General features: G+C 59.9%; 1 protein-coding gene across 14 annotated transcripts; it reads right to left on the reverse strand.

The window, feature by feature from the left end:
* SMTN (smoothelin) lies at positions 1-22,682 on the reverse strand. Of its 14 annotated transcripts, none has more exons than XM_036074533.2 (21): positions 22,539-22,682; positions 20,661-20,791; positions 15,744-15,892; positions 15,269-15,362; positions 15,099-15,177; positions 14,907-15,004; positions 13,692-14,012; positions 13,531-13,603; positions 12,860-12,931; positions 12,258-12,779; positions 11,889-12,061; positions 8,603-8,755; positions 8,442-8,517; positions 7,181-7,345; positions 7,021-7,083; positions 6,733-6,799; positions 5,451-5,624; positions 5,138-5,255; positions 4,397-4,548; positions 3,267-3,432; positions 166-304 (listed from the first exon to the last, which is right to left on the reverse strand). In XM_036074533.2, the coding sequence occupies exons 2-20, from the start codon at positions 20,709-20,711 to the stop codon at positions 3,288-3,290; spliced, it is 2,745 nt and encodes a 914-aa protein (XP_035930426.1). In that variant the 5' UTR covers positions 20,712-20,791; positions 22,539-22,682; the 3' UTR covers positions 166-304; positions 3,267-3,287. The 14 variants fall into 14 exon arrangements, with proteins under 14 accessions (XP_077916890.1, XP_077916889.1, XP_035930425.1 ...); XM_036074531.2 differs by having other exon boundaries at positions 14,898-15,004; XM_078060760.1 differs by having other exon boundaries at positions 12,860-12,957; positions 13,530-13,603; positions 14,898-15,004.
* Positions 22,683-22,810: the final 128 nt, after the last annotated feature.

Genomic DNA, 22,810 nt, shown 5'->3' on the forward strand with positions numbered 1-22,810 from the left:
TCGTTGAAAACCAATAATTTATCAAAACGCAGCGTGTGTATGCAGGGGAGGGTGTCGCGACAGACAGGGCAGCAGTGGGCAGGCGCACAGGGAGGGGATGGTGCCTGGATGGTGGGGGCAGCTTGCCGCAGGCGGGCCGTGCGGGCAGGGAGGCTAGACATTCTTGCCGCGCAGGCGCAGCTCGTGGCGCCGCAGGTGGTTGTAGAGCGACTGAACATAGGTGAAGACGCACTTGGGGTCGGGCTTCTTGCCCATGATCATCATGTCCTCCACCTCCACCAGAGGCACGCAGTCCACCAGCATCCTGCAGGGAGGGGGCACGGGGTGGTTGTCAGCGCCGACCCCGCCTCCTGCGGCTACCCTCTACCTGGAGGTCTTTTCACTGCTTGCAGCCTGTTGGTCTTCCATAAACTCCAGATTCTTGATTGACTGAAGGGGTAAAAGCTTTCGGGGAAGACAGGAAACTCCAGGCCCCACTCACCGAAGCCTAGAAGCATCACTATGGGGAGCCAGGCCAGGAAGGCAGAGGTGGAGATGGGAGAGGAGCACCATGCTCCATTCCAACTCTGGGCAGGTCCATGTCTCTACTCCTAGCCCGGGGGGGAGGGGGGGGGTTCCTGCCTCCAGACTTCACCCATGTTCTGTCTGGAGGGCCACCTCCTACACACCCTCAATGGCACACTCCAGCTGGCACAAGCCTCTGGGTTGGGCCATTGGATCCAGTGGGGCCTTACCAATGGGAAATCTTTCTCTGCAGTCAGGACCCGCCCCTGTAACCCTCTGTGCCCTGGATTATCTCTCAGATGCCTGGCCTGGTACCTCCTGCAGAGAGGCCCGGGAACTCCTGTCCTTGCACCAGGGGACAATCCCACTACATGAGATGGAGGACAGCGAGTGTGTGTGTGTGTGGGGGGGGTAGTTCTTTAACCCTTACCACCTGCCTTGGCTAGAGCAGGGGAGGCAGACGAGGGTCCCAACCAAAACAGCCAGGACCATCTACAACATGCTCAAGGGTGGGACCGCCCTTCTGTCACCCTCCAGAGTGCTAGCTGTACTTTACAGATAGGGAAACTGAGTCACAGACCAGGAGTTATGTTTCAAGCCCCATAGCTTAGTAGGTGCAGGGCTGGGCCTCCTGGGACTCAAGCACCCCAGTCCTGGCTGCTGACACCTGCCTGGAGCCCCCTCTTCCCTATTGCAGGAGCCATCTCCCCACTCTGGAGTCAATGGGCGGCAGCATCTGACAGCCCCAGAGCTCTAAAGCTGGAGTGTGCTCCTTGGCTCCATTTCCCCTCCTCTCCCAAAGCAAGACCTTTTCTGCCTTGCTCCCTCCCATGACCATGTTAACTGAATTTCCTTTGGCAGGGAAGGCATAAGGGCAGGAATTGTTCCTATTGCCAACACACCAAAGGGCCCAGGACTACCTCCTCCCATCTTGTGCCCTCAAGGTCAAACCTTGGGACCATGGTAGGGCTGGGGCCTACTCCCAGCTCACCTGGACTCCTTCATTGAAGCAGCTTGGGAGGCAGGAGACCTCTGTTTCAGTCCAGGCTGTACCCCTGATCAGCTGTGTGTGCTAGATAAAGCTCTCCCCTGTTCTGTGACTCAGTTTCTCCACCTCTATAGCAACAAGTTCTCTGCCTCATTGGAGACCTTGAGAGCACTTAGGATGAATGAGGGGGTTTCTGACTCTGTTGCTGATGTGCTATGTGCCCTTGGGATCATGTCTGCCCCAGGCTGGATTCATTTCCCCGGCTACACTAGGGGGAAAGAGGCAGCCTCTCTCTGCATCTTCTTCAAGCTGTGGCTATCACCCCAGGGATCCCGGGCTCCCCAGTGTGGAGCTCCCTCCCACCTCTGGTGTCTTCCCTGGAGACCTTATAAAGCCATTGTTTACACTGGGGCTCACAGCTCAGGGCTCCAGCTGCCCCAGTGACAGGCCAAACACAGGGCAATTCGAGCAACAGCACGGCTGAGTCACACTTTCCAACTGGATCAGGGCTGGGTTGGCCCCTCTCCTTCCAGGCCAGCCTGCTGGGCAGCAGCTCCTAAGTCCATATATGACCTGGAGACAGAACCAAGCCCATCCTCCCCTCACCTGCATGGCTTCTCTGGGTATATGTGTACACATGTGGGCTGCCCCCCACATGGCTCCAGGCCCCGTGGGGCATTTGAGTGCACGGCTAGCTCTGTCCCTGACTCACATTACTTTGGGCAATCCCCTTGCTCCCTCTGAGCCTTTGTCTTTTCTTCTCTCTACACAACAGGTGGGAAAAGTGATGGGGTAAGGAAAACAGCTGCTAAGTGGGGAGTCTGGAGTTCCGGTTTCTGGCCCTGTCTCTGACCTAAAACCTCCAGGACGCCGAGCCACCTTTCTCCTTCTCTGAGCAGCTCGTCTGGAATGGATAGTTAGCTCAGGACCTGAATTCTGTGGCCCTGAGGTGAGGTGACTAGAGAGAAAATGCCAGAGCTGGTGTAGAGATCCAGATCCAGATCCAGATCCAGAAACATCTTCCTGTTACACTGGCCCCACTCCTGAGCTCTCCAATGAGTGTGGCACCACCAGATCCCCAGTGCCCAAACTGGAGGCCTGGCAGATTCCTTGAGCCTCCTTCTCTCTCCCTAACTGGATACATCAGGAAGCCTGTCCTACTTCTTATTAAGCTGCTTCAGCTATCTAGCCCATTCCTTCCCTCCCCATCCCTCATCCAGGCATTGTTCTAGAATGCTAACCAGACCACATACATTCCTTCTCTGTTTGGAAATCTTTTATGACTCTTGTCCTCAGGAGGAAGTTCAAACTCCTGTGGCTCCTTCTCCCCTTCATACCCAGACTAAACTTCCTTCCCTTCCCAAGTGTGCCATGCTCTCTCTCCCTATCAACCCCAGCCCTGTGCATAAGCTCATCCCTCTGCCTGGGACTCCCTTTCCCTCCTTTATCCTGAACTTGTCGTTCAGATCCCAGCTCGGTTTGCACTTTTTTCAGATAGCCGTCCTGGGCCTGCAGGCCGGGTCAGGTGCCTCCTCTGGGGTTCCCTCCTGGGCTTGCTCCATCTCAGTCCTACTCATGTGGGTCATCACTGCCCCTTTAGAAGAATGGTCTTGCCTGCTAGGCCCCAAACTACCAGAAGATAGGGCCATGTCTGGCTCCTTCCGGCTCTTCTCAGGGTCCGGTTGCTTCCCCCACCCACCTCCCGGGTCTCTCTCTGTGCCCCTCTGAGCAGATTCCAGCGTACAGCACAGGTGGGCGAGGCGGCGTTTCTCACCGTGGGGCCCCTGAGCAGGGGTTAGGACTTTTTGGTTTTTACCAGCCCCTTCTGGACCAGACAGCGGTAGAACTCCTGGATGTACGTGTACACGCACTTCCAGTCAGGCTCTCGAAGCCGCACCATGTCCTCTGTGTCCAGGAGCTGCGGGCAGTCCGCATGGGTCCTGGGGAGGGTAGGGGGCCGGGAAGGGGCAGGGAGGGAGGCAGGGCCCGGGAGAGGAAGAGGGGGAAGAGGCAGAGAAGAGAAAGGGGAGGAGAACAGAGAGACACACACATACACACACACACAGAGACAAGAGTTCAGTTACGTTCTCAGTGCTGCAGTCGGCCGGCCCCCCCGCATGCCCCTTCCCCATTGTGGACGTGCCGCTCACTACCCATCACTAATGGTGTGCGATGCAGACAGGGGTGGGGGGCCAGACCAGTCACAGGTGCAGAGAACTCTTGGGGCAAGCGGGAACGGGGTGTGGGGCAATGGCGTTGGCACTGAGGTTGGAGAGGAGGGCTGTGCCCCAGGGAGGGGGGGTGAGGGAGGCGTGAGAGGAGGTGGGGGAGGGGAAAGAGGAAGAAATCTGGGGGAACCAGAAAGAGAAAAGGAGAAAAGGAAAGACAGATGGAGGGTGCTGAGGGTGAGGTGAGCAGACGGGGTAACGATTCCAAAGTGGAGGGCTTGCTGATGTCCTATATAAGCCTTTGGCAGCACCTATATAGGCCGGGCGGGCACGGTGCCCGGGCCAGGAGCCTCCTTTTGGAATCTCCAGCCGGGATCCCGTGGGAGCAGGAAGCTCTGGTGATAGTGGGAGGAGAGCAGGACAGAGAAAGGGAGAGAGAGAGAGGGAGGAGGGGGCAGAGGGAGGATGGAGGGGATATGGACAGGGCCACCTGGTGGGCCTTGGCCGGGGCTGGTAGGCGGGCCGGCGGCTCCTTCGTTCCGGCGGGCACCTGGCACGCTCAGCGGCGGGTGGGCAGGGTGGAGAGGACAGGGGCTTTCTGGGGAAGGGGGGATCTCAGCCGCTGTCTGACAGTGCAGCTGGCCAGCTCTAAGGGGCCTTGGGGCAGCTGGGCCTGGCCCAGATGCGCAGCCCCGGATGCCCAGCTGACACCAGCAGGGCTGGGGCCCACACTTACTCTGCAGATGAGAAGGCCACCTCGAAGTTCTGGCGCCGGTTCTGCGGGCTGAGCTGCCCATAGTCGAAGGCCTCGGGGAAGAAGTTGTGCACCAGGGCACAGAAGGCCATCCCATCACTCCAACTTGAGGAGAAGTTCTGGATGTCCACGTGCTATGTATGGGTGGTGGAAGGACTGGTCAGCTTCCCCATAACTTCTATGCCCCCAGCGTTTGGCATTCCAGACGTAGGGCAACTGGGGTCAGAGAGGCCCTGTAGCTTTCCCAAGGCTGCACAGCAAGTTGGGCAGTGGGAACATGAGCATCCTTCAATTGAGTTTGTCAACTCCCACGTCTGCTACGTATAGGCACAGAGCAACCAGGAGGCCCAGCACCACCCGGCTAAGACCATGGTCATGCCTCCCTCACTCCTTCCCTTACTTATAGAAATTTACCCAGCTCCCCCACTCCCATTTCCAAGAGCAATGAGGGGGGACTCCAAGAGTGAGGTCTGACCCTGAACTGGGCCCCTCATGAGGCCCTGCCACTTAATCACTTATTCTGGAATCTAGGGCACGTTGTGTGTCCTCTTTGAGCCTGTTTCCTCATCCCCAAAGAGGGCTTCCATCCTCCCTGCCAGGCACGGGGGCTGTGAAAAGCACAGGGTGTGAGAAGGAGTTCTGCCAAGAGGGAGGTGCAGAGCGGCGGGGTGGGGGTTGTGGGGAGAAGAAAGAAGCTAGGCTGCCTGGCCTCATAGAGCTCACCTCATAGCCACGTGTCTTGGCTCGGCACCAGTCCAGCAACATCTGCTTGATGCTGGTAGCGTTGGGGACCCCAAAGCTGGTGGAGCGCTGCACGGCTGCGCGGGGTCCACCAGGGCTGCTGCAGGGGCGCGTGGGGGCGGGGGGGTGGTGGTGAGGCGGGGCCGGGTCACACCACCATAGGGGACGCTGCCTCCGCCCGCCCATCCAGCCGGTCCCAGGCCCCGCCTTCCCCGTCCTTCAGGCCCCTCCCAGCACAGCTCCCACAGCGCCTTCCCGTTTCTGGCCCCGCCCAGCCACGCCCGCTGCTACTCACCCCGCGGCGCCTTCCTTCTCCAGCTTCTCAATCATGGCCTTGCGCGCCTGGGAGGCCGAGGTCTTGGGCAGGCTCTGCGCCTTCATCAGCTCTTTCTTCTTCTCTGCTTGGCGTTTCTCGAGTGCCGCCAGGCTGCCGGGCCGCGGGCTGGCCTCATCCTCGCGGTCAAAGATGCTGGGGGGGGTGGGGGTAGGGAGGCGACTGTTAGGCTCCTCCCGAGCCTCGACCCCCACTTGCCAAGGGAGGGGTCCTGTTGTACCCTACACCCTGCCGTATATCCACCACCGGCAACACAGGTCAGCAGGGGAGGCGCCCTTATCACACCCATTTTGCAGAGTAGACTGAAGCTCAAAGGACAAGAAGGTGGGAGCCACTCTTTTCAACAGACTTGGCCCCTGGGGAGTTCTCTGAGAACGCTCACTCTCTGATCAAGTTACTAGGTGAGTTCAGATTCTGGGCACTATCAACTAATAATGCCCACCAGCATAATCAGAATGATGGTAATAATAATAGCTCATATCTATTGAGCCTTTGCTATGTGCCATTTTAAACTTCACAAGGGGAGGGGCACCTGGGTGGCTCAGTCGTTAAGCATCTGCCTTGGGCTCGGGTCATGATCCCAGGGTCCTGGAATCAAGCCTACATCAGGCTCCCTGCTTGACGGGAAGCCTGCTTCTCTCTCTCCCACTCCCCCCCGCTTGTGCTTCGTTTCGCTGTGCTCTGTCAAATTAAAAAAAAAAAAAAATCTTAAACTTCACAAGGGGAGGGAGGCCTCTGGCCTCAGGTTTCAGAGGGCTTGGGGGGCAGTGCAAGAACTTGAACACAGGTCTTTCTGACTCAGAGTTCTTGAACCCCTCTGGTTCCCAGCCTGAATTCTGATCCTACCAGCCCTGATATACTCTGTGGGATAGAGGTGTACTCCTCCCTCACGGAATAAGGTGCAAAAGTGCTCTGTGACATGGGACGTGGTCTGCAGACACAGGGAAGGGGCAGGGCCATCAGGAAGCTCAGTGGCAGGCAGTCCTCTCTACGGGCTCAGTGTTATCGCTGCCACTCAGAGCTGGGAGACCCTGAGCAAGTCTCTGGCCTCCCCAGTGGTGTGGTTGAGGATTAGGTGAGATCACAAGGGGACCAGGAGTGGCCTGATTCCTGCTCTGATTCTCCCTGCCTGTATGCTTATCACCTTCCAGCACCATGGTCTACCCCTCTGTAGAATGGGTGTGCAGTGAGGTCCCATGTGGCACTGACTCCATGTGGTCTGGGGATGGGTACCTGTGCTCACCTGCCCATCTTCTTGGATGATGACGAGGAGAAGGTCTTGGTTTGCACCATGGTGCTGCTGCCACCATCTACAAGAAAGGGGAAGAGGAGCAGGGTGAGGGCTTCAGCTGGACGTCAGGACATAGGGCAGGGGGCTGTTGAGGGGGGGATGGTGGTAGCCACAGGCAGAGAAGAGAAAGTGACTGCTGGACAGAGAGACACACAGATGAAGGTACGGAGAGAGAGCTTGAGGAAGAGTCTGAGGAGGTGGGCAGGCAGGCAGGCACAGGGCGACACCAGGCGGCCTTACTCTCCGAGCGCCTCACAAAACTGGACTCCACTGTGGTGGTGCGGGCCGTCCGTGTGCCATCATCTGGAGGGGCAGGGGACGAGAGGAAGAATGTGAGGCATGGGGCCAGCGGGTGGCTATATTCCCACGTGGAGCCCCGAGCCCTGCTTGGCCCCCTTACTGGAGTGGACGAGCCGCTCAGTCTTGGTGACAGTGCTGACAGCTGAGCCATCGGCTGTCCTCTGGCTGTGCTGCGTGGTGGTCTCAGTGGCTGTGTTGCCACGGCCCTCCCCTGGCCGGGCCCGTGCCTCTTGCAGCCGCCGTTCCCGTTCCTTGTCCCGCTGGTCTGGGCGGGGGTGGGGGGATGCCCCATGCATGCCCAGAAGGGCCACCCATCACCCACACAGCACATATGCATGGGCACACAGGGCACACAAGATGGGGTGGAGGGCAACTTGTTAGAAATACTGAAGACACAGGGGACAAGGGCCCTCTCTAGGAGTAGCTGAGGGTGAGGGGAAAGCTATAACTTGGCGGGGGTGGGGGGCGGGGTGTGGGGTGTGGCAATGGACTCAGGCAGAAACGGGGAATATGGACTAGCTAAACTCAAAGGGGAAGTATTTGGATCCAAGAAGGGAGTTTCTGTGGGAATGAGTAGCTTATTCCAGAGTGAATATGCAGATCTAGGGAGGAAGTAGCAGAGTTCAGGGAAGAAGCTGAGTGAGGCTAGTAGCTGAGTGGGTCTTTAAATGGGTCTTAGGTGGGAAAAGAGCAGCTGGAGGAAGAAATATCTAGATGCAAGGAGGGAGTAATTGGAGGTACCTGAGAAGTAATTCAATACAGGGAAAGAGTGGTCAGGAGAGAAACTGGCAAAAGGGGTAAGTGGGCCTAAAGAAGTAGGTGGGTGGGCATAGGGGCTAGGTGGTCATCAGTGGGGCCTGGAGGAAGCAGTCAGATTCAGAGAGTATCTAGAGCAGCAAATGAATCTAGAATCTGAGGGAAAGAATAGCTGGGTCTAGGAAGTGCTCAGGGAAGGGGAAGCTGGGTGGGGGGCAGAGGCTATGGTGGTCATCAGTGGCTCTCAAGGAGAGAAAAGCAGCTGGGGGAAGGAGTATTTGGATTCAGGGTAGGAGTAGTCGGCAGCACTTGGGGAAGCAATGGTATCCAAGGGGGAGTAGCTAGGAAAGGGAGTAACTAGGTCTAGGAAGGAGAGGAGAAGCTGGTTGGGGATGGTATAACTGGGGTAGCCAAGGGGGAAAGAAGGGGCTAGGGAAGGGAGAAGCTGGATCCAGGGGGAAGGAGGCAAGGGAACATCTGGGGCTAGAGAAGAAGCTGGGTAGGGCAGTTTACTGAACTAGAGTGTCCATGAATGGACCCCAGCGTAAGGGGAGCAGCTGGGCGATGGAGCAGCTGAATCTGGAGTGGGGCAAGTGGCTCTCTACCTCTCTTCTTTTGTCGGAGCTCACGTAGTGCAGCCCGGATGAGCTTCCGTTCCTCATAGTCTGTCGTCTGATCCAGCTGCAGATAGAACCCGTCATTACCCACCTGCTGGCTGCTGGTTCCTGCCCCCTGCCGACCCCTAGTCCACCAGATCTGGCCATACCATCTTGTCCAGGATGCTTTCGTCCTCGATGGCCATCAGCTCCTCAGCGCTCAGCGCAGCCCGCCTCTCTGGTGCTTTGTCCACCCGGGTTTGCTCGGCGCCATTAGCCACTTCCACTGCTGCAGCGGGGGGCTCTGCTGGCTCTGGCTCCATCTGCAGGGTGGGGACAGGGCATGGACTTTAAGGAGGGCTGTAGAGGAAACCAACCATGCCCCCAGCGGACAGGGGACCGGGCCCTGGGTCTGCGGGCACAGCCTTGGAAATATCCACCAACTGGTCAGACTGCCCGCGCAAGGATGGTCATAGTGTGGTCAGACTCGGGGAGGAGGCACCGACAGCCTTGCCATAGGGCTTCCCATCTACCCGGGATGGTGTTAATACAATTAGCAGTGCCAATACTGGTGATTTTCATTTGGTATTAAGCATTGTATAAACACTAGGGATTTTACTGTCCCTATTTAGCATAAGGGAAAACTGAGGCTCAGGGTAGCTGCATGACTTGCCCACAGTCCTTCCGTAAGTGTGATGTAGCCTGGGGTCTGAGCTGAAGGTAGCTTAACTCCTGAACCTGAGTTCTTTCTGCTGCTTCATTCCCAGCCCCCTCCCAGGCAGACTGTGCTCTGTCCTGGCAGTTCCCAAGGCCTGGGTCCTCCTGGGCCAGTGCCCAGGCAGCACGTGCCCCACACACACACCCACACACACCCACACACACACTCACACACACACCCACACACACACACACCCCAACGGGGCTGGACCAGGGCCCTTGGGCTCCTGACCAGGTGTCTGACTGGCACTGCTCAGAGCCAAGTCCTCTCTGAAGCCTGCCCCCGCTCCCTCTAAGGGGCCTGCAGCCCCAGCCTAGCACCCTACCCCTCCCAGGCCACCTTCCAACCACTTGCGGACAAGCCCCCAGCCCAATTATCACAGCCCCTCCCCTCCTGGCAGGGCCTCTCGGTCTGTTGTGAGGGTAAGGAGAGCCAAAGTAGCAGCTGCTTTAGGGAGACTCAGCCTGGCTGGGGCAGAGTAGGGGTGGGGGTGGGGGCTGGGCCCTGGCCAGGGGCCGCTGGGGCAGCCACCAGGCATGCCTCAGGGCCAGGAGCCTGGCACCCTCTCGCCTGAGTGTTGGAGCACTGGCATCCCAGTCCCTCTGCAGATAGGTAAACTGAGGCTCAGAGGAGGTAGTGGCATCACTTAAGGCCCCTCAGCAGAGGCAGAACCCACTCAAACCCCCCCCCTTCCCCAGCCCACGGGGACTTACGAGACTGCTGCTGCGGGCGGGGCCGGCAGAGGAGCGGCGGCGGGTGCTGAAGGCAGGCGGGTGGGCCACGGGGGTCCCGGCATCCTCAGCCGCCTGGAAGAGGGCCTCGGGATCGGCAGCGGCCAGGAGCAGCTCACTGGGCTCCAGCTCGGGCTCAAGGTCAGGCGCAAGTGGGACCCCCAGCCGCAGGCTCAGCACCTCCACCTGCCTGCCCAGTGCATCCAGCCGCCGGCTCAGTGCTGCCGTCTCCACCCGCAGCTCTTCAGCTGCCCGGGCCACTGGCTCCATGGCCGAGGCTGCCGCCTCAGCCGCCTGGGTCACTGCCGCCCGGCCTGCCTCAGCCACTGCCCGCAGCTCCTCCAGCGCCAAGCCCAATCGCTCCTCAAGGGCTGCAGCCAGCTCAGACCCAGGCCCCGGTACCCCCGGCATGGTGATGGCAGGGGCTCTATGGTGGGGTGACGAGGGGCACAGTGGTAGGGACAGTTGCCTCTGGCTGGCAGTGTCAGAGTCTTTGCAGCTGGCCTGAGGGCGAAGGCAAGGGCAGTGGGCCTGCCCCGCCCCTGCTGGCCTCCCGGCCTCCCAGCCTGCTGCCCGCCAGCTGGGGCTGGGGCCCAAATAGAAACCTATTCTGGGCTCCCTGTGGAGGGGGCTGTGGGGGAGGGGTGGCCTGCCCGAGCAGGCAGACCGCCAGGCCTGGCCCTGGCCCTGCAGAGATCACAGACTGGCAGTACAGAAACTCTGCACGGGTCCTGAAGGACTACCTAGGCCACAGCCCCATGCCCCACAGATGGGGAAATCAAGGCAGGGAGCAAGGAATGGGTCTGCCTGGGCCACCATTTGCATTAACTGCGAGGATCCAGTCTGCCAGACTCCAGAGCCTGCACTCCTTTGCCTTTAGGCCATGCAGTTTTAGAAAGCCCTGAACAAATGGGGGAAATGGAGGCACAGAGAGGCGGGACTTTGAGCAATCTGCTATAAGAAGTGTCTCGTCCCTGACATAAATATTCTCTGGCCTGCCTGTGGCCCTGGGATCCAACCACAGATTTTGAGCACGTTTTAGGCACTTTTCTGCTTTCCCTTGATTCTAGATGGGGAAACTGAGGTGAGTTGGTGGTATCAGATGCAGAGCTCACGATTGTACCTCCCACCCACCCCAAGGGCCTCAGCCACCATCCCCTCACTCTCTTGGCAGAGAGCAGTTAGGTCCTGCTCTGCAGGGGAAAGGGTGCTTTCTTGCCCCCACCCTCTCCCAGTCACCCCCGAGAAGGCCCAAGTCTGGCTCTAGCCATCTCACCTCAACCAAAGTCCCATTCAGTCCCCAGTGCAGCCCAGAGGACATTACCTGGGCAGCCGGACGGCCCACTGGGGATCCCTTCCCCAGCTGAGCTCCCAGCCAGCTGATCCCAGGCTCGGGAATGAATAATGGAAGGGTGCAGCGTATTCAGTTCTCGTGGCACCTGCTAGGCTGCGGCCTCACCTGACCGGCAGCCCCTGCCTGTCCCCCCATCAGTGCTTCTGCTCAGCCCCGCAGAGATGTTGACACAGATGGTAATCACTAATCTCCAATCTCCTAAGAGGCCAGGCTGATCTTCGATGAGAAGATCAGCAGCTTTGCTTCTTGGGGCTGAGGCTCAGTTTGGAGTAGGAACAGGAGCACTGGGACTATCACAGGAAGAGGGGCAAGCCCTCACCACCCTCTCTGAACTTCCATTTTCCCATCTGTTCATTAGGAATGAACCAACCAATTTTGGAGTAAGGACCAGAGATCAGCATGTGGGAAGCCTGAGGCCAGTACAGAGTAAGCTTCTGACACACCTAGTGGGCGATACAGATCCTAGTCTGCCCTTAGCTCTGCCACCAACTGGCTCTGGACTGTAGGTAGCCACCTGCTCTGTCTGGGCCTCAGTTTCCCTGTTTGTGCAATGGGGGAGGAGCGGAGCCAGAGGAACCCCGCTAGCCTACAGCCTGAAGCAGTCTATATAAGACTGATGGATCGTGAGGCTGGTGGGGTAAGGAGGGGCTCACCTTAATGCTGCAGCCTCCCCGGCTAGCAGGGGAGGCATGGCTGAAGCTGGTGACGTGAGTGACGCTACCCAGCTGGGCCAGGGTCCCAGGGCTGCTGATATGGGTGATGGTGCTCTTGCCCCCACTGCTGGTGCTGAGGAGGGTGGGAGGCGCCCGTAGCCCCAGCGTCAGTTCTGGAGGGGGAGAAGGGCTACTGTCAGATCAGCTGCGGTGAGGGCGATGCCAGCCAAGGTAATGGTGCCCCTTGCTCCCAGCACACCCTTTGGAGAAACCCTGAACCCTGGGCACAGCACTTGCCCTATGTGCAGAGCTGGGTGGCTGGCTGCAGGCACTCATCCCCAGCAGTGGGGAGACAGCAGGGAGGCCTACCTGCCCTCTGGTTGCCTGTGGGCAGCAGCACTCGGCTCGTGGATGCCTGGCCACGGCCATCCTTGATCTCGATGGTGAATGTGGTCTTCATACCGGCCCCTGGCTCGGCAGTGCCGACAGGCACGGGAAGCGGGGCACTGGGCTCCTCTGAGCGGGCCACGGGCCCCCCTGCTCTGTTTTCAAGGGGCCTGGCAGCCAAGCCCCGCCCCCTGGGGCCCTCCTCCCGGGGGCAGCTCTGAAGCTGGGCCAGGGGCCTGGCTGTTCCTCGTGGCTCCTTGCTGAAGCGGGAGGAGGTGGCACTGGGGCCCCGTGAGGAGGAGCCACTGGAAGAGGAGGCAGGGGTAGTGCTGATGTGGGAGGGGCCCAAGAGTCTTGTGGGGGTCGAGGGACCCAGGGCCAACCGGGGTGGACCATCCTGGAGCCCAGCAGCCATAGGAGAATCAGATGTGAACTTGCGCACACGATCCCGCACGGAGCTGGCCCGCTGGAATGGGGAAGGTCCACTGGCAGGGGTCGGGGGTTCTAGAAGGCATAAGAGGGCTATCAGTGACTTGGTGGGACAGGGACTGCCCTGAGTCTACAGTAGTGGGAACAGGTAGTACCTCGGTTCTGGGCTGGCTGGCGGGGGCTGAGCACGGACAGGGAGCGTTGGCAGGGACGGGGTCCAGCCAGGTCTGGCAGTTTGGAGAAATGGTGGTGGCCAGGTGGGGGAAGATAAAGGAGACGTGGATATGGGGGTTCCACCCCTCAGAGTTCTCTCCTCCATACCACCTCAGCCTCCCAACCCCTTCCTGTACCCCAGCCTCCCCATCCCGTCTTGTACCTCCTTAGCTCCTGGCCTCCCCACTCAGCTTTATCTATCTTATAGGCTCCTCCTTCTCCTCCCACACTGACCCTAGGATGACTTGGACACTCCTGGGGGCTGGGGCTAGGGCTTGGGCTGGAGGAAGGGTGCCCAGATCCTCCCTGCCGATGGAGATGGGGGACACCCCCCCGGCCAGGACTGCCCCATGGCCTCAGCTGGGAGATGGGCGCACTCCCTTATTGGGGAAAAGAATGTGCTTGAGGCCCGTTGCCTTTCAAGGCTGCGGGGAGGCCTCTGGCCATGGGTTGGGGGGGGGGCGGGCCAGGCTGGGGGTGGGGACACTTCAGGGCAGGAGGAGGAGTATCAGGGACTGCCTAGCCTTGAAGAAGCTGAAGCTGTCTAGGCACTAGAGCCCATTTTCCAGACACGGAAGGGGAGGCCTGTAGCTACCCCTGCTGGGACCCTCACCTGCTCTCTTTGTGTTGGAAGGACCTTTGGTGGGGCCTTGGACAGCTGGGGGCTCTGTGGGGCCAGGCAGGAGCTGCAGGGGAGACATAGCATAGGCAGGGCCTGACTCCCAAACCAAGGAGCTCACCTGCCTGGCATCCCTGTCCCTCATCCACACTCACCTTGCTGACCACCTGCCTCTCAGTGCTGGGGGTGGCTGGAGCTTCCTGGGGCTCAGGACTGGTGGCCCTGGGTGGGCTGGAGGGTGGCTCGGGGCTGCCCACAGCCTCAGCAGCAGGACACTGGGCCTCAGCAGGCTCTAGTGGAGGCTCAGGAGAAGCAGTGGTGGGTGAACTGACGGGCGAGGCAGGTAAGCTGGGTGTGCCCCCAGGTGGGGCCCGCAGCAGGAGTGTCACCGTGGTCACATCCCGGCTGGTGCCCTGGGGGGTTGGGGTTGGCTCTGGGACCTCTGCCTGCTGCTCCTGTTTCTCTGGCTCTGGCACCTGTGGGTGACCCACGGGATGCAGCCAAGGCTCCCCAGGCTGTCCGGTGCCCAGGGCAGGGCAGGCAAAGCAGAGGGGCTAGGCATAGCTTCCTGTGGGCACACCCGCACATGCATGGACGCTGATCCTCACTTCCCAACCTCCTGGCACTACCTAGTGGAGGGTGGTTCAGAGAGGACCAGATCCTATGCCAGGGGTTGGGGATGAAAGGAGACCTGCTGGGGACTCCCGGCCTTAACAGATCCCTGGAGCTGAGGCCCCAGAGCCCTGATCCTAGCCTGGCTAATCAGTGGGTGTGTCTGTGGGGGTAGTCCTTCAGGGACTGGGACCCAGCGGCCTCTGCTGGCCACTTAAGGAATCTACACAGCGTGACCACACTCCCCGGAGAACAGTCAACTCTGTGAACAGTGCTCCACCCGTCAGCTGGGGTGTGATAGGTAGGCCCTGATAAGCCAAAGTCAGGATGTGGGCTGTTTGGACAGGGAGGGACAGCCCTCAGGATGGGTTTAAGCTGGGGAGGTACCAGGGTCAGATTTACATTTCAGGGAGATTGCATTGGCTACTGAGTGGAGGCTGGATGGCCATGGTGGGTCAGAGGGGGGCATGGAAGTAGGGAGGCCAGCAGGGTGGTAATGGGGAGACATACTCGGGAGCAGTATAGACAAGATGGCTTTGAGGGGAAGGCCTGGGTAGATGCAAAGTCTAGACTGGGGGACATGTGGCCAGAAGTTGCCCAAGAGAGGAGGCAGGGGCCTGAGATAGAGCCCTAGTGTCCCCCCCGCCCCCCCCCCGGGTCAAGTACCAGCCTAGCAAAGACACACAGGTGCTCTTTGCTGCTGGCATCCATGGGCACAGGACACTGGGCTACGCTCCCACCGTGCTCACCTTCCTTACCTCACACCGTTCCAGCCTCTGTGCTGCCCGCCCCTTGCTCTCCTCTCTTGAGCCACTGTTGGGACGCCCGCTGCACAACCTCCCAGCCAACGTGGCAGCTGGAAGGGAAGGACAAAATATCAGTGGGTGGCCCGGAGGTGCTGTGGGGAGCACGCAGCAGGGCACAGGGCAGGGCCAGGGCAGGGCACCTACCCTCAATCTCCTGGGCCCTTATGCGGCGGATGGCAGCTCGGATCAGCTTGCGTTCTTCATACTCACCGGCACCTCGCAGCTGTGGATGAGAAGCAGGCCACAGGTGCTGGACCGCGGAGGCCGGCTCCTCACCTGCCCCGCCCCGTCCCCTGCCCTGGCCTGGGCCTCACCAGCGCGGTCAGCTCTTCCACATCATTCATGGACTCCAGCCGCCCTGCCAGCCGCGCCAGAGCAGCTCGCTGCTCCGCCTCCTGCTGCTGAGAGCTGCAGGGACATCAGGACCATAACCGCCACTGCCACAGCCAAGTCATGGAGGATGTGGGCTGAGGGGCGGGGCCCGGACAGGGTACCCAGAACCTTGGCAGAGGGGCAGGGAGCGGCGCACCCCCTCTGGCTCCCCACTGGCACACGCCTGCCCATGTCCGTGAGCACTCAAACCACAGGCTCCGACGTGCTGTGGACATGCGTGTGTCCAGGGCCCCGTGACCGGCGAGTGGTCCGGGCCCGCATTCATCCCGGTGTATTCCAAATGCCGGCCGGTACCGCCATCTGCACCCAGACGGGCAGCAGACACAGCTGTGCTCATGCCTGCCTGCGCAACGCCAGCCTCCTCCCACCTGCATGACCACCGCCCTGGCCACTCACTGCAGCCAGTTCTCCTTGTTGTCCTGCCGCTCGGCACGGAAGCGCTTGGATGCCAGGGCCTCCTCCTCACGCTGCAGCTCCTGCCGCTGCAGCTCCCGGATGGCTGAGCGGATGCGCCGCCGCTCTGCCAGATCCGCTGTGACCTCCAACTGTGGGGTGGGCGGGGGTGAGGGGCGAGTCATTTTGGCTGCCGGGGTGGAGGGCGGGCACCAGCTGCCCACAGCTTGGCCTGGGCCACAATGAGTGGTCTGTCTCTCCTCTCTCTGCCACATGCCTGTCACGAGCCTGCCCTCCAACCCACCCGGGGTCTCAGGGAGACCCGGCCCATGGAACCAGAGCTCCTGGACAGGCCGCTGTGCACTGTGGTTTACAGAGTGGGCGGCCAGCAACTGCCCACCTGGGCCAGTTGCCAAGCCAGGCACCGCTTCCTGAGATTTGACTCCTGTCTCAGAGTCCTTCATCAAACCCCAAAGAGCCTGGGAGTCAGGAGGAGGGAGGCCACCCTATGGGCTCCTAACAGGGTCCCTGGGGGAGGAAAGGGTGATTAGGGCAGCCGGAGTCCACCCTGTGAGCAAGGAAGATTCTCATGTTCTGGTCCCAAAGCACTACAGCCTTGCTGGGGGTAGCAGCCTCATCCACTCTGGACTGATGGGAAAACTGAGGCAGAAGCAGGTGCTCAGGAGTCCTAGTTTCTTGCCCGGCTGGGGGCTATTTTTTTCCCCCTGTACTGACCCAGTCCTAACCACCATCAAAGGGGCCAGGGCCCAGAGTAGCAGGGTCAGTTCCCCAGATAGATAATGCAGCTGCACTAGGGTCTACCCAGGGCCCTAGAGAGGGTATCAATGGGGGAACAGGTGCTCCCACCAGCTTCTGGGCCTCTCAATCCCTGGGAAATTGGAGGCGGCTGGTCTAACCAGGTTCAGGAAAGGGCACCTTCGCTGGGCAGAGTCAGCCGATTCTGTTGTGCCCTCCCCCCCCCCACCGGTACCTCTCCCCCCTACAGTCTGTGGCTCAAGAAAGAGAGGACTGACCTGGAGAAATCATTCAGGGGTAGGGGCCAGGAACCCTCTACCTCCTTCCTTATAGCCTCCTCCCCCATCATTCCTTCCTACTCTAGGATAGGGGGCCAAGTGGTGATGGGGATAGGTTTCAGCAGGGTGTATGGGCTGGCCCAATCTGCCATCAGGTCACTTGTCCTAGTCTGAAAAGAGTAGGGAGAGCTCTGGGGGACAGATCCCTCCATGGTTCCTTCAGGCTCCACATTTCTGAGGAGCTATGGGAGGGTCCCTTGAGGCTCAGGCCAGAACCCCCAGCTTGCTCCAGCCTCAGTCCACGCCTGGCTGGGTGGTCAGGAATATGTCCTTAACCTCTCTGTGTCTCGGTTTTCTCATTTGCCAAATGGAACAATGGCTCCCACCTCAGGGCAGTGGGTGGGGATGGGGGCAGTGACTTGGGGTGCCCCTGCATAGCTGTGCATGCAGTAAACATCACCCTGTCCTTGGTTCCAGCCGCTTAGGAGGAGAGAAAGGCAAGGGTAAATGAGTTCAAGATACGAGACATCAGTAACATTTATTGAGAGCCTATATGACAGATCCTGCACTGAGCCCCCAGTCTGTCCTAATCTCACAGAAACCCTAGGTACTTTATTACTCCTATTTGACAGATGAGGAAACTGTGGTTCAAGGGGGAGAAGTCATTTGCTTACAGCCAAACGACCGGAGCCAACATTTGGACCCATGTCTCTCTGACTCCAGGGTCAGCCTTGAGCTGAAGATAGCTCTGTTGCTAGGGCCTGTCTGCCATGGTGGGTACCTTAAGGACCTTGGCACCACTGTGTAAGGAACCCTCTCTAGCCTGGACTAGAGAGAACTATAAAGAGGGCCTATTACAGCAGAGGAGGGAGAATGAGACTCACCTTCCCACTCTCCAGTCCTGGCCTCAGAACTAGAGCCTTCTGTGGTACACTTGGAGATTGTGGACAGTGTGTGGTACACTTGGTGATTGAGGGGTCAACTGGCTCAGTCCCCCTGTCCAGAGGGTAAAGAGGCTAAGAGATGCAATGACTAGCCCTCTGTCTCCTGGGTACCCCTTCTGAATGCCCTGGATTCCAGAGATGGGGTTCTTGTCCCTGAAAACAGCCTGATGTGGAACCTTGGCTACCTCTGTAATCCCTAGGAGCCTCACTGTCCCCATCTGGAAAATAGGATCCTCCGTCTGATCCTCCCACCAAATGAGTGAAGCGGAGCTGGGGGAAGGACAGCCTCATTCCACTGGTCATCCCCAGCATGACCCTACCCTTTGGGCCTGGGTATACTGTCTGCCCACAGTAGCCCTGCTGTGTGGCCTATGTTCCCCGCCCTCTCAAGCCCCACCGTTGTGTGTGGAGGGGGCTGTGGGAGGGAGGGAAGGAAGTACAAAGCGCCATTGTCCACTAGAAGGAAGGGGAAGGGGATAGGGCGGTTTCCGAAACTGCCCAGTGAAATTCTCCCGGGAGGAAAGAGGGCACTTCCTCCTCCTTGGGGGCCGGGTCTCCCGGCCTTTCTGTCCTCGCTGCTGGGGAGCGGGGGGTGGGGTCTGGCAGGCCCCGGCATCTCTCTGGTACTCGGTCTCCCCACCAGCACAACACAAGACTTTCCGGGCATTTCCTCAGTCCCAGCTCCCCCAGCCACCCTGGGAGACCGGCCGGCAGTGGAGCGAGGCCTCGCCAGGGGGCGCCGAAGGCCCGCAGGCTCCGGAACGGCCCGCCCTCCCAGGGCACCGCCTCTCCCGGGCCGCCCCGAACTGGGCGCCCGGTGGGGAGCCAGACAGGAAGCCCCCCGCCACCGCCTGCTTTAATGTCTCCGGCTACGGAGAGGAAATCAAAGTTCATAGCACTTAAGCAGCTTCCCTAGGTCACCCAGCTAGTGAGCGTCGGAGCTTGAACTCGAACCCGGGACCCAGGCGGAGGGCGTCCGGGTATGTGGCGGAGGGACACGCGGCGTGCCTGTCCCCCAGCGCCCCCATCCCGCGCAGGCACCCCGCCCCGTCCTCAGGAATGTGCGGGAGCGTAGGCCGGAAGCGGCTGCCCGGGTCCCCGAATCGGCCCGAAGCTGGGGCGCGGGCCAGCTTTCCCTTATAAGGCCCGGCCCCGCGGGGAGGAGCCCGGCTTGGGACGCCCCCGTTCTTGCCACGAGGCCGGCGGGAGCCAGGCCGGCGCTCGGGGCGGGGACCCTCGGCAGTGCCGGGGCGAAGTAATGGCGGGCGCCGGCCGTGGAGGAACCGGTCTGGGGGTGGGAAAGACCTCGCGCCGCTTCGCGGTCCAGGGACGAGGGGCCGCGTCTAGTTAGTCCTTTCCCGGGGAGGAGGCGGGGCTGGGCCGACAACAGCTACTGCTTTGGCTCCTTCTCTGAAATCCCACATGGGGTGGGGGTTGGCGACTGGAGAACCCCGAGCCTCAGAGTGGACCCCTCAACATGGAGATGCCCGGAGACCTGGCTTTCTTTCTGGAACGCTCTGCCTCTACTACCCCCAGCTGACTTCCTGAGGGGAGGTCGAGCTGACGTGGTGGGAACCGCTGAAAAACCAACGGGACACACAGCCGGCTGTGGCGGTGGCAGACCCCCAGAGAGTCTAAGGGGTTGGTCTGAGGGCACACAGGCTGCCTGCCTTGGGTAGGTCATGGCGGTACTGGCCCCTGCCCAGTGACCCCTGCCTCCAGAAGAATGGTATGGGGGTGGGTAGGTCACTAGCCTTCTCCTAGGGAAGGTAAATCTTTAATCCCCATCCCTCCGCTGCCCACCCTCGCAAAGGTAAAGGGCTGGTGGGGGGCAGGGCTCTGGCCCCTCCTCCAGTTCAGTAGCTCCCTGCCCTCGATAGTGGGCACATGCCTGCCCTGTGGTGTTGCCCTGCAGCCTTTCTGTGCATGGGGATGGGTGGGCTATGGTTAGATAGGGTGCTCAAGAAGCTGGGAAAAGAGTAGGCCTATTCTTCCACTCTAAGATCTGGGCCCATGCCTCATCCTATCCCCATGTCAGCTCTAGGGCCTAGACATATGTTTGCACAGATCTCCACCTCCCATTTTACAGGTAAAGAAACTGAGGCTCAGAGAGGGAAAAATGACAGAGCTTACAAGGGCCCCCAAGGCCTTTCCCTCTTTACTGGCTCTTCTGGCTTTGAGTTACTCAAGACTTGGTCCCCCATGGCCCTCTTTGGGGTTTGTTTGGATCCTGGCACATCCTCTTTGTAGCTGGGTGCCCTCGGGGAGGTGATTTCACCTCTCTGAGCCACAGTGCCCTCCTGGCTTTTGGAGCTGCTGTGGTCACAGCTTCTGTGAGATGGTCTACCACCCAGCCTGACCCCTGCTGTGCCCTGGCACTTTTTTTTTTTTAAGATTTATTTATTGATTTTAGAGAGAGAGTGTGGGAGCAGGGTGAGGGGCAGAGGGAGAGAGAGAATCCTCAAGCAGACATCCCGCTGAGCTGGGGGCCACATGCGGGGCTCAATCCCAGGACCCTGAGATCACGACCTGAGCCGTGGCCACCCAGGCGCCCCTGTGCCCTGGCATTTTTAATCATTGCTGCTACTATTATCCTTATGGCCAGCCTCCAGGGGCGGGCACTGCCCAGGCTGTTGCTTGGAAGAGCAAATCTAGCCTCCCCACACCTGTAGCTACACATGGGCGAGTCCTCAGCAGTTACTGTTTAAACAGGTGGTGGCAGTGGGGGGCTGGGAGGGACCAGGCCTTAGCACCTGGCACGGACAGGCACATGCTACTAGGTCCTCTGCATCAGCCATGCATAACAGGCTTAGTCCTGTCCCCCTAGCCTTCCTCCTGCCCTCCTTTCACCCCTCCTCTTGTCAGCTGAGAGGTAGCCTGGACAGGCCCTGCCTCTGACCTGGCTTGCCTGTCATCACAGCAGGGATGAACAGGCCACTTACCAGCTTTCGCAGGGCTCCCTCGTCCAGCCCGGCTAAGGCCTCATCCGCCATCTCGCTGGCCCCTACCTCTGTCCGTCCCCTCCTGGTGAGATCTCCAGTGCCTGTGGCACCTGACACCAGCTCAGGGAATTCTGCAGGAGACAGACATGAATTAGGCCTGCTGGGGCCTCTGGAAACCACAGGTACCTGGGCTCTGTGCCTCAGTTTCCCTCTCTAACCCATGATCATCTGTTGGTGTCCCATCCTTGCTACCTGTGGCTCCCGGCTGGGAGTTCCCCTCTGTCCTAGGCTGGCATGTTGAAAACTTAACAAACCAAGGGTGGGAGTCTCTGGTTCCTGCCCGGCTAACTTGATGCCAGCAGGCTGTGTGGCCTAAACTGGGCTCTCTCCCTGTCTTAAGCATCAAACAGGGAGAATAGAGACCTGGATTAAGAAGGCCCACCACAGCCTGATCACCACCAGGGGGTGCCCGCCAGAGTCCAGTTTCCTGCCCCACCCACCTATCCCCAGGGCCTGCCCAGCTCCTCCCGGACCAAAAGCTGAGTCTCTGGCTGTGGGCTGTGCCCATATCCAAATCCATGCTGCCACTACCCTTCATTTCCCCAGGTGATTTAATCCACTGAAGGTAACATCCTGTCTTCCAGTTCTTGACCACAGCCGTCTATACACACCCCTCCCTTCTCCCCTTCCTACCCTCCCCCTGATGCCAATTGTCTAGACCTCATGAAGCCAGGTGTCCAGACACCCAGCTCCTCCTGCCAATTTACAAACTTAGAACTGAATTTCCCAGCTAGAATGGCTTTCAGAACCTGATCCGTCCAACCTCTGGATAGGCAAAGTGAGGATTGAAGAGGGCCAGGGATTTGTCAGAGGGGTAAGGAGGATCCCAAAGACCCAGAGGGCAGGGATGGATTTAATCAAAATCTTGGCCACCTCTGGCTCCTGAAGCCCCCTTCCAAAGTGCCCCTAGGGGCTCAGGTCACTCCCTCTTGCCCCATCACTGCCCATCATGGCCCTCTAAATCCTGGCCCAACCTTCCAGCTCCTTTCTTCTTTTTTCAGCCCTCATGTCTTTATGGAATTTGAGGGCCCACAGCCTGACACACCGTAGGTGCTTAATGTATGGGGACTAAAATGGCCCCAGGATTGCCCCCCCACCCCGCGTTGATTCATCCCTCAGTCATGCCTTCCCCCTCCCCAGAACAGTCACTTGTCGAGTCACCCCATCCGGTGAAGGGGTCTGGTGGGGTGAAGGGCGTCCCTAAGCCACAGTTGGGGTTCTTCGGACCCTGCCTGTTCAAGTGGCTGCTTGCCTTTCCCATCCCCTTAGGCTTGGATGGGTGTTAACCACCCATCTTCCCTCTGTTGGGGTCCTTGCCTCTATCTACCTACTTTGGGGTAATCCCCCCGAAGTGCCACTCAGCAATCACCAGACTTTAGGTTCTGTGGACACTCTGAGTTCCCCCATGTCTCCTGAGGGGCAGGGGTCCCTAATGCGAAAGTCAGAACGCTGGGGGGACTATAGGAAGTGTCTTTCTCCTTAGGGACTCCCGCCGCTGCCCCACTTCAGTTCCAGGGCTCCCTGTCACACACACAGTCTGCGGCCCCCGGGGATTGAGAGAGATCTTAGAGTAATGTGGGACGTTCCCCAAGGTGTGTGCCCCCACAGACCAGGGTCCCTGGGGGTCGTGGAGCCTCCTGGAGGTCCGTGGGTGGTATCCTTTCCCGCGGTCTAGAACCTTATCCCATGGCTTAGAGCCTCAGTGGATGGGGGGAAGCTCCCAAGCCTGGGAGTCCCAGAACCCCTGTCCAGATATCCGCGTTCCACCCCCAGGACCCGTCGGGGGTCCCGGTGCCTCCCAGAGGCCTGCACACCCACCTCTCAGTCCGGCCCACCGTTCGGCGCGGGCTCAGGCTAGGTCTCTCGGGATCCGACAGAGACTAGGAACGGTCAGGCGGAAGGCGCCGCGACCGGGATCCCAGTCGCCCTCAGCAACCGTCCCCGAGATTCTGCAAGCGCCGCCCGTCCAGCCGCGCCAGCAGCCCTGCCAGCCCCGCCCCGCGCCGCCGCGCCAGCCAATCCTTAGGAGGGTCCCGCCCATTCTCGTGCCCCATTGGGGAAATTCAATTTGACGGCCACGCCCCCAGGTC

Source organism: Halichoerus grypus, chromosome 13, assembly GCF_964656455.1.
Source record: "Halichoerus grypus chromosome 13, mHalGry1.hap1.1, whole genome shotgun sequence".
Classification (NCBI taxonomy): Eukaryota; Metazoa; Chordata; class Mammalia; order Carnivora; family Phocidae; genus Halichoerus; species Halichoerus grypus.

Excerpts from the sequence above, each read along its gene's own strand:
- SMTN (XM_036074540.2), bottom strand. The coding sequence starts at position 20,711 with ATGGCGGATGAGGCCTTAGCCGGGCTGGACGAGGGAGCCCTGCGAAAG. Across the intron at positions 8,518-8,602 it reads AAAGCATCCTGGACAAGATG|CTGGATCAGACGACAGACTA; the intron begins GTATGGCCAGAT and ends TTCTATCTGCAG. Across the intron at positions 7,346-8,441 it reads GCTCCGACAAAAGAAGAGAG|ACCAGCGGGACAAGGAACGG; the intron begins GTAGAGAGCCAC and ends ACCCCCGCCCAG.